Source organism: Atta colombica, unplaced genomic scaffold (assembly GCF_001594045.1).
Source record: "Atta colombica isolate Treedump-2 unplaced genomic scaffold, Acol1.0 scaffold141, whole genome shotgun sequence".
Classification (NCBI taxonomy): Eukaryota; Metazoa; Arthropoda; class Insecta; order Hymenoptera; family Formicidae; genus Atta; species Atta colombica.
In genome coordinates, this window is record NW_017259230.1 from 219534 (window position 1) to 231129 (window position 11596).

An 11596-nucleotide genomic window follows, 5' to 3' on the forward strand; every position below is an offset into this window, starting at 1 on the left:
GGTGTGCGTGCGCGCGTGTGTGTGCTGTGTGGTGGTGTGTGTGTGTGTGTGTGTGAGTGTGTGTGTGTAATTCGCGCTCGTAAACTCGCGATGTACTGCACAGACCTTGTAATCATTGTTAGTGCCGAAGTAGATGGGCACAAAGGCCAACCAGACGATGCACGTAGAATACATAGTAAAACCAATGTACTTGGCTTCGTTAAAGTCCTCCGGGATCTTACGAGTCTTAAACGCGTACAGGGTGCACATCAGGATCAGGAACATATTATAAACGAGAGACATCATCAGCGAGAAGGTGGACACACGGCACGTAAGCACCGCGGATAATGGATATGGATGGATCTCCGTGGTATCGGGCGGTTCGATCATCAGCCACACGATAGTGCCGATGAGTTGCACTGCAGTGATCCCTGCATAAATGGGAGTCACGTAATCCAGGATCAGGCTCTGCGTACTTTAGAAGCTACTGTTTACATTGTTAATCGAATAATGAATGGAAACCTGAGAGAACATTTGCAATGTCACTAAACTATATATTTCTTTAAATTATTTCCTTTTTACAAAAATAAAATTATATATGTATAATAGTATATAATTTAATAAGATTTTATAATTAATAAAAAACATGATTAAGAGAATTATAATTAAATTATAACTTTCTAATAACAAATTATAATAAAAATAATTTATAAAACTTGTAAGATTTTTTTTGGAAAGAGAGAGGGAGAGAGAGAGAGAGAGAGAGAGAGAGAGAGAGAGAGAGAGAGAGAGAGAAAATAGAAAAAAGAATAATGATTAATTCACATCATTTTGCAAATATTTAATTAATTTTTAAGTTTTTAAAAAATAAAGGTGTAAGAAGTGACGTTTTGATCGCAATAAAGCAACAAGCGGTTAAAAATAAAGTACAAATTTGTATGTATCCTAGACAGAAATATTATTGATGCGAAAGTTTATCGTAAGAATCGCATCATTATTTTTTTTTTTCGGTCAAACATGATTTTTATTTCACGTTACGTTAAGCGTGCAATTATCCTCTCGATGCTGTAGCTTGCTGATATGTTTATCAAGGTGAGTGTAGCTCGTACTCACCGATAGCGATTACCACTTGACTCTTGGGCGATGTGTAGGAGAGCCTCTTGATCTTCTTCGTGCCCTGGTTGAATATCCGCGATATACGATTGGTTTTCGTGAGGATCGCGCTGTAACATATACTGAGACAGAGACCCAGACCAATCCTGAGGTATGTGCAATTCCATGTGGTTGGCTTGCTCAATATGACGAAGCTCATGCCGTAGCAAGAGAGAATTCCCACCAACAAAACATAACATAGCTCACGTCCCGATGCCATAATAACAGGAGTGCGATTAAATCTATTCAAACACAATATATTCACAGTATATAAAATTGATAGGATTGATAAAGATGATCTGTCAAACATTATATTTCAATTAATATTTACAAAAATATTGTACATTAATCTTATGTTTTTTAAAGAGATTAAACAATTTAAAATATTAAATGTTTCTGCAAATATACAAATATTCAATATCTTTCTTATTTGTATATTTTTTTATTTATTTATATCTTATGTTTTACGTTTTCGATTTTCTTTAATATCTGGAGGAGAGCAAACTTCTTCTAATTTTCACTTTTTCTAATTTGCTAATAATCTTGAGAAAGACAGGGTCATAGGTTCAAATTTTATCATTACTTTTTCTTTACATATTAAATCGTATGATAATTTACTTAAACGATAATTTACATAAAAAAGTATGCGAATTTTATAATTACATATTAATTTTTTAATCTCAATAAAAATTAAAAAATAATTCCAAAGTTTAAAAGTTCTATTCCTTTTTATATATGTGAAATGCAGAAAACCTTTCAGCTCTTTAATTAAGTAAGTTTAATAGGTCACTTATTAACCTTTCGATTAAATTTTCGCTTCGAAAGCATCGACTTTATATCTTTTGAAGCACTCTTTTTCAATGCTAATATTCCTCGCTCAACCTTGTTATATTTTCATTGAAAAAGAAGATGATTGTGAATCAAATTCATGCATCACTCTCGTATAAATTCAGAAAAGTTTTTTTATATTAATTATATTTTTATTTAATGTAATAACAAATTTTACGGCTTAATCGTGTATATTATTTGTTAATATTTCGCGATTCACAGTAATCATAATAGTCTATACATTTGGTTGATTATAAAACGAACTACTTCTATGAGGCATAAATTTTTTACTGCAAACAAATATTGAAATATAAGGATTGATTAAGGCTAAAATACTTCTATTTTTTATATACAACTTTTTATATTACATTTTTTTTTGTAACATAATAAATTTTAATTTTTGCATTTAATTTGATTCTTTTCCAAACAATTAAAAGTAACAATTTATTTCAAATTGAAAAAGTCATAGATATAAGGGTATTGAATATAAATAAGCAAAGAAGATAATATTTAGTCAAAGCAAATGCATAATATTTTTATGCACTTGGTGCATAATATTTTTGTATAAATGCCAATTTCTAGCAACAATAATTTGACAATAATTTGATAACAACAATTTGATAATAATTTGACTTTAATTGTCTATTAAAGAGATTTCAACATGCTGAATTTATTTTAAGTACAATCATATCTATTGTAATAGATACAAAATAAATCATATCTATTGCAATAGATAGAAATTGCTTTAAAATTACATATATATTGTACTATAATGAAATCTCGAATTAAATTTTTATTTAAACAAGCTCCAAATAGACTTATCTGAAAAAGGATTTGTTAAAAAATCTATAATTTATTAAATTACAATACTATGGAGGAACATTCATACATAGAAAATAATGAAAAAATAAAATGTATCTCACCGTATGAAGACGACCGTAGTAAAGAGAGTGCTGAGGATCCCGATGGACGCGAAAATTAGCGGCACCAGCGCCCAAGGACTCGTCCAGGGTATAACTTCGGCGGTGAGCTTAACGCAGCCCGTCATTGTGGAATTCGGTGCATACCCGGGATTGCAGTTCTTGCATGTGTCGTTGTACACATAGGCGTCTTCCCGGCAGGCAACGCAACTCCAACAGCAAGGTTCCTGGAAATTGTCAAATTCTGTTATAATACGTAACATAGTTAAGCAAAGACGAATAATTAACAATTAATTGTTTGACGAATCATGAATGAAACAGGAATGAGCGCTCACAGATTGTCAATATTAATTGTTAATAACCATTATTATTAACAATTGATGTTGATTGACAATTTAATTGCTATTATTAATTAATGGTTTTATAATATTATACATTCTATTGATTTATCGAAGAAACACGTTACAGATCTAGAGATTAAATTCTATAAATCCCCGTGCTTACGGGGATTACTGAATTATTACTGAATTAATTGCTTAAAATGAAATATAGTAAAAAAATTGAGCTTAAGCTTCTATCTTCTTAATATAAATCATAAATAAATCGAATTTTAATTACAGAAAAAATTTTTAACAGAATAACAAGGCACATATACACATGCGCGTAAAAAATTTATGTCTGATTGTACAACAAAACACATGAATGAGCTTATGTTTTAGACAAGAGATTTTCTTGAATAAAAAGTAACAGTTTATCCCTATAATTATTGTTATTTGAACATAAACGATTGAAAAACAGTGAAACATTTGTTCAACATAATAGCGTTCAATAATATTCAAGAAAAATCTATTCTTTTTATGCAACTGTTGATTGAAAAATACTAAGTTTCGTTAAGATCGATAAGATCTCCATGACATTTGTTTGAACTAACAGACAAACAGACGGGTAGGAATTATTTATGAGATTTGCACAGAAAAATAAATTTGTTTTCAGGCTTAACATGTCACGCTCCCCTCTCTTATTAGCGTCAGCTTTACTCTGCATTACATTGCGGAATAATAAATGGTCTATGCTGGGGATGAAACTGACGATTTCATCACAGTTTGAAAGTAGTTGAAGTTATTTGAGTTAGTAGTAGTTGAGTTAGTAGTAGTAGTTGAGTTAGTTTGCCCAAATGAATGTACAAATCGCCCATAAATAACAATAATGAGATTGAAAATAAAAGTACACTAATGATATAAAAATGAATGTGACTAACAAAAAAATATTTCATAACTAATAAACGCATACTTCATAAAGTACCATACTGAATTGTATATTGACAATTATTAATAATCTCGCATTTCAATTAGAATCAATTAGAATCTCGCATTTAAATTTTATTATTATTAGTTATTGACCGATATTGATTTGTCACGCATCATATATAATTTCTGACAGCTAATAATAACTAATAATTCCTATTATTGTCATTAGCATTACCACAATGAAAATTCTTGTAATTATGATAATCATTACATTATTCAAACGACAGATCGAATTCGGTGTGATTATGCAGAAATGAGTGAACGGCAATTACCGTTTTAATTGTCGTTACATTTATTGACATCTATTAGAGAGCGCACTTCAATCGGACAATGCATGCAACTAGTACGTGCAGACATAGAATGAGCGTCAGTTACATACACTCTTAATTATATAATTAATTAATTATATAATTAAATCATGCTTAATAAATCGCACCTAGCGTTTGCATTTCTCTTTCGTTTGCATAATAAGCTAACGTAAACAATACAGTGAAATGCATTTTAATTAAGTCTTTTATGCGAACGTGCAACATTTGTTTAAATACAATAATTAATGAAAGAATTTTATTAGGAATATGAAAAAAATCTGCTAACAATTAATTAATTGCAAAAATCAAGTAAAGTAACCAATTATTTCGTAATTAAATATATAATATATATTTCATTTAAATTTACTTTCAATAAACAATTACGAAAAAAGAGATTGTGCTAATAATTTGTCGGTAGGCTCTTCTGGCAAATCAGATTTAATGCAGATACATTTCAATCAATCTGCTGCAACCTTATGTTCAAATCTGCTATGTTCAAAGCTAATAAATTAACTTTGTTAACATTTTATGATTTTATTTATTCTTTAAGAAATTTATTACTAGTTTTAGTTATAAAATTGTGCTATTTTCATCAAGAGCTACATTAGACGGAATTTTTCCAATAAATAAAAAGATAATAAATGCGTCGTGAAACTTTTATCATAACTAACAAGCTTTTTTATCATTAACTATTAATTAGACACGGATGTGATGCGATTGAGCTTCAATCTCACATTATTCTGGGAGCGAATTGCGGAAAAGTGATAAAAGTAATGCGATGATGAATAGATAACAAAAGACGGAGTTTAGGAGCTTTAAATTCTCTTCCTAAAACTTAACTTTGAACAAAACTTAAGCTGAAATCAGAAGAGTTTCTTGAAAAAAGTTTCGCAGTATTTATGAAAGAAAGCTTGAAAATAATGGCAATTTGAAAATTTTGCGAGAAATGTGTGCAAGTTGATAATATAAAAAGTATATATGGATGTAGAAGAAAAGCAAATAATATGAAGAGCATATGGTTCGTCGATTAAGGTTGCGGATCTTGGTCTTGAAATCCAAAAGTAAATTACACAAAAAAGATAAAGTCAAATCAGTGAAGCCAGCTGACGGTAAACAGAAAGAAGGAAATTTAAAAAACTTAAGTTAAAATTAATGAAAAAACTTAAATTTGCAGGAGATTTCTGTTATTGTAAGCGAAATCAAAGTTTAAAAGTAATGAAGCATTTTGGACAAAGCAAACAACGCTTTCCTTTTCACTTTTCGAAGAAATATTCTAAGAAACATAAATGAGAATAATTGAAACTGTTGATTGTTCCTGAAGTTAATATTGAAGTTCTACAAAACAACTATTGTAACAAATGCTACGATAATACATAAATAAAAGAAACACAATTATATAATTTACATACATGTAAAAATAGAAAGAATGATCACATTATATTTTAGTAATATTTTCAATGTCTGACTTTTTATAAATGGTTTGCATAAATAGTAATGTTTTATTACGTAAGTTAAAAATCGTATTGTGTTTGATTTCATAATGAAGAAAAGGGAATGCTCGAGAAAATACTTCATAAATTCTCTTTTTCTAAGGAAGCCCAACGCTAATTAGTCGTGGCCGTAATAAGTTCGATAATGACTCTGGTTATAGCGATTCTTTACGTGTATTTCTTGTTCAATATCAACTAAGAAAAATAATCAATTGTTACGGAGTTCTAGGGACATACGATCATTGATCTGAGGAAAGATTTAATGCGTGTGTTAACTCTTGCTAAGGAAACATTAAACAAGACACTTTAAACATTCATGAGCCCATTTAGGAATATATTCCAACCAGATTTAGGAATATATCACATGAGTTATGTTCCAAGAGATTTAAGTGCTAGAAAGCGTTGTTTATTAACAAATACAATTTAAATACTTATATATTCTGATAACGCAGATTTACAGTCTCTATATTAATTAAAAATATAATTAAATTATCTCTTTATTTTAATTAAAATTATAATTAAATCAGATATTAAAATAAAGTTAATAATATAATAAATTCAAAAATTTTAGTTTTATCTCTTTAATTAAAAAAATAGATTTAAAATACAATAATAATTAAATAGATTATTTAAAAACAAAGGATAAAGTAAAAGAGAATGAAAAATAAATACGTAGAATTTTGAAAATTTCTTTTTTACAAAATATATTTTACCATAACTGTAGATAATCACATAACTGTAGATAGTTATACAATGCTCGTAGATTCTTATAAATGCATTCTGCGTTTGATGTTATATATATCAAACTTGAACGAATATTAATTGCTGTTTTATTATATTGTTCAAAATTAATCTATTTTTTTTTTCTGAAACGTCTTTAGATCCATAATAAAAAATTAGAGCTTTCTGTAAATTTTTAATCTAAAATTATTATTTTAATTAAAAAATAATAGGACAGCCTCCATTGAATAGAAAATAAACACATAACATACGAAACTCGTAGTATAATTATTATTGCATTATTTATATGTTTACATCCAAAAAGAATTTTGCGGGAAACATTGAGAATACAGGAATATCTACTCGCTAGGGTTAAACTCGCGAGATTGGACATAATTACAAATCTACTTTAACTTGTGTGAAATTGTAACCGTCGAGAAGACAAAAAATGAGAATAAGGAGAGAAGAAGCATCAGGTAGTAAAGATCGTCCGCTCATTCTATTTATTAAACGTAACTCGCATATCACGAGAGTCTGTGGAAATTACACAATTGAACTCCTCGTGGGATTTGAGTCAAAATGTGCGTCAGAATTTAATTATACAAATAGCGCAAGATAAGCTGAATTATTGCTGAGGTAGCGTCATAATTTCATTAGTTTCATTATATTGAAGCAAATTCAATTAACAAGTTGGTATTTTATTCTCAATGTATTCTGTATTATATTATTCGCTCTAGCGAGTATAAATTATAAATTATGTCAATTATAATATAAAATGAAAGAAGTAAAGGAAAAGAGAAAGATATATAAAAGAAATTATATATTAAATATAATATATTAATCTTGATGCATCAATAGGTTCCGCAATAGAATTAAAATAGCATTTAAATAAAAAATTTGCACTAAAATTGAGTAAATGAAATTAAAGAAGAAACTATAAACAAATTTCAATGCAATAGTCCAATAAGAATTAGAAAGATTACTGAGAAATGAACTGTTAAGTAATATTTATTAGTTAATGTATATACCGATTCCCATTTACATCTTTGTTTAACAGTTTACTCGCTAAATATTCTATTTGAAAGCTGACAAACATGTTATAAGTTATTTTATGATAAAATATTATACTGAAATAATATTTATTCTTAAAATATACCAATTTGTCGTTTTATCATGCACTTTCCATTGTTTAATATTCGCATTTAATACTATTACTTCGCATTTAATCATTATTATTCGCTTTAATCTCTCATTATTACTCGCTTGTTCTCTCATTATTCGATCGATAGATTGATAGATCTTTCATGAACATTCTATCAGCTAATAGAACCATATAGCACTCAGCGGTTCTGGTTATCCTCAGACTTTGCAGTGTGCACTTACTACAAAATTGCGGACGTGTCCCATCGGGCAGTTATCGCTGCACATGCTACGTGGAATGTGAAGCTCGCCGACTCCGGTCGCCCATCGTGTCATATTGATGTCCAGAGAGAGTCTGAGGGAGTAAATTAACCTTTAATTAGCAATCTGGGCGCCACAGTGATTTCATCATTGAATTGTTACATTGAAGGCACTGCCGAAGAGAAATGTTACAAACAAAGTCAATTTTTATAAAAGATTCAGCATGAAAAGATTAAAAATATATAAATCGTTAACTGAATATTTCATTTTATCTAGTACATTTTTTATATGCAATTTTTTGTATTACTTTTATGTACTACTTTTTATGTATTACTTATGTACTTCTTTTTATTTTGCAAGAATGTAACGCGTTGCTACAAAGCTACAAATTATCATAATAAAGAAATATAATAATACTATTAGTATAATATAATAAGTATACAATTTTTCAGCTGATTAATGAATAATACAGATCATTATTTTTGTGTGTATCCAAGGGAATTGAATAAAATAAATACTGTTAAAAAGATTTCAAATATAAATATAAAATATACGAAATATTTTTGATAAATATTTCTGTTTCGAAATGTTGAAGAATGTTCGAACCTTTAAGAAATTTTAACGTAGCAGTTTTTACTTGATTTACATTAATTTTTTAATTAGATTGTAATAGTATATTGCTTGAAATATAAGAGGATTAAAGATTAATACAGACAGTTAATTTGTACAACTCGCATGACAAAGTGTCTCGATCGACGGGTGTTTGAAGTTGACTTACTCTTCTCTCCACGTGCCGATGAGGATATAATCAAAACGACCCTCATCCTTCCTTTGATATTGATAGATGTTGTAAAATCCGTAAGCGTCTCCGTCAGAATTAAACTTAATTTCAGTATCTTGACGACCTAAAACAAAATAAGAACATTAACCTGATAATTTAATCATACGTGATTGTAGAATATAAATATAGAATATAGCTATGTTTAAAATTTGTTATGTCTTAATTACTATCTATTACTAACTTATATTACTATCAATTTCAGTTGCATAATCCCAAACATTATTATGGATGTAATAAAAATACTGTTATAGAAATAATATTTTATTAACATAGATATAATGAAATTAAAAAAAAAAAATAACAAATTAAATATAAAAGGAAAAAAAGAAAAGAAATTTAAAAAATTATTAATTTATTACATATAGAAAAAAAAAATCAAAAAAAGATTAATTTAAAATTTTATTTAAAGTCACTAAAAAATAATCTTAACTAAACACACACTAAAGTTAATAATAACTGAAAGAGATATAATAGGATAGGATAAGAGATAGAAAGAGATATAAAAGAGAGATAATAAATATAAAAAGTTAAAAAATAAAACGTGTGTGTGTGTGTGTGTGTGTGTGTGTGTGTGTGTGTGTGTGTGTGGAGTGTGGGGTGGAATTTTGTTATTTAATAATACGATTCAAAAGATTAGAAATAAGTATGTTAGTCGGTAAGAACGACGCGGATTTGGACATTCAATCTGCGAATGTGCTATTTCATGCGTGGATTACGGTTTATTTATAGAATACTTAGAAGAAGGATATACAGCTTCTTTTCGTCCTTAAGGTCTATCTCCTTTTCTCAATTTATATCTCCATCCTCATCGTAATAATTCAATGCCGGCACAAGGCACACAAGCAAATACAAGCAAGTATATACAGGATGTATACAAAATGTTATTTTAAAGACACACCACCAATATGAAAAAAAATAGATAACAAAGCTTACCAAAAAAAAATAGGTTACACAGAGGCGAGACTGAAGAGAAAAAGGTAATTTCGTACGCGAGATTAAAGAAAATTATAGACGACTATGAGAATAAAAATCACGAAGCAAAAGCACAGTCGAGGTATCGTGGTAAGATACGAAGAAGATATTAAAATTGTGGCAATAATGTATAGCAATATATTTTCTCATCATCATCTTCAATGTTACAAACCTGGATTTTTGATGTTTCTAAGGAGCTAAATCTCTCATTTTAAAGCTTTTGATAACTTTTTATAATGATAAAACGAAGAAAATGAATTTAAAATTAAACGAAAAGAAATTAAAATGAAAAAATATAAAGGAAACGGAAATTATATAACAAATATAAAAAGAACTTTAATATCTCTATCTTTTAAAATTAGTTCTTTGTTCTAATGTTACAGTAATTTGGAGATAATCATGATTAAAAAAAATATGATATGACATATATAGATATATAAATAATATAATTTACCTACATATTAAAATTATTAAGAGGACATTTTCATTTGAAATAAGAAATTTACAAACACGATATAAAAAAATTAAGGATAAAAATCAACAAAAACAGAATATCTTACAATTTCAATTTATTCGATAAGGCTATTACCTGTTTCATCAGAACTAAATGGAAATGCAAAAAAAAGAATACTTCTCGCACTAGTCCATTAAGTTATTATTATTATTGCTTTTTCCCAAAAAGAGAAGCTTGCGGCAATGAAAGCTATGAGATGCGTTTAGTTTGTGAATGAAATTCGTCTAAAAGTTCAGTTCCGTTTTCTCGTGTAGTATGAGAGTATACATAGAAACGTGAATATAACAGGGTGCAAACAGGTGCAGGATTGTCAGGGCTAGTAAATAAGTTTGACAAAGGAAAATACGTATACATTGTTATTTTGCGCACGTAAGCGCCCCAGATTTGTGCTGTGAGAGCTCGTCGGGAAAATGCTCAAACAAGTTCATGGCATTTGTGCCAAGTTATCGTTATCGTTATCGATGTAACAAAGCCAGCACATCGATTATACTGGGAAATTACGTTTCGCTTGCTCGTGGATTATCAATAAGCCGTGGATTATCATAAGCGCGAGATTTCTAATGTGATAAATTTGAATATGATCGAATGATCCGAGCAACAAATTATTTATTCAGGCAAATACGCCGAAAGTTTTTTAAAAAACTTTATTTTATTTTATTTATTTAATTAAACAAAACTGCCATGCACACAGAAGCAAATAATCTATTTCGCTTCACTTGCACATTTCACATTATCTAAATAATCTTTACTTTTAGTCGCATTTCTCTCTTTTAATCAGCCTTTATGAATAAGTGAACAATTATTTCCATAGAGATATATATACAGGTTTTTTTAAAATTATAAATATCTGTTGAAAAATTTTTCCCTTACTTATTCTAAAAAAAATTATTTATTCGTAAAATAGAGAAGTAAATAAAGTATAATAATCAAGAATTGAAAAAAAAGAACGAGGAGATAAAAAATAATATCGAATGGAATTTTTCGTTCTCAATTTGCGGTAAGTTTTGTATACCAGTTTATCTGCGAAAATGTTACGGAAAGAAATGAAAGAGTTTGAGATGCATAGCTTTTTCCTTCTGAACGTTAAACAACTGAAAACACGAAATGAGAGAGAGAGAGAGAGAGAGAGAGAGAGAGAGAGAGAGAGAGAGAGAGAGAGAGAGA

The 11596-nt window shown here is 28.7% G+C and overlaps 1 protein-coding gene across 1 annotated transcript in view; it reads right to left on the bottom strand.

Annotated features, from left to right (window-relative positions):
* Positions 1-11596, bottom strand: part of LOC108684932 (metabotropic glutamate receptor 8-like) — a gene marked incomplete at its 5' end in the record, with an annotated part of 130355 nt that overhangs the window by 2478 nt on the left and 116281 nt on the right. The window contains 5 exons of the mRNA XM_018189478.1: positions 106-410; positions 1093-1373; positions 2883-3106; positions 8088-8199; positions 8884-9010. Coding sequence (XP_018044967.1) covers positions 106-410; positions 1093-1373; positions 2883-3106; positions 8088-8199; positions 8884-9010 — 1049 coding nt within the window. The remainder of the gene's footprint in view (positions 1-105; positions 411-1092; positions 1374-2882; positions 3107-8087; positions 8200-8883; positions 9011-11596) is intronic.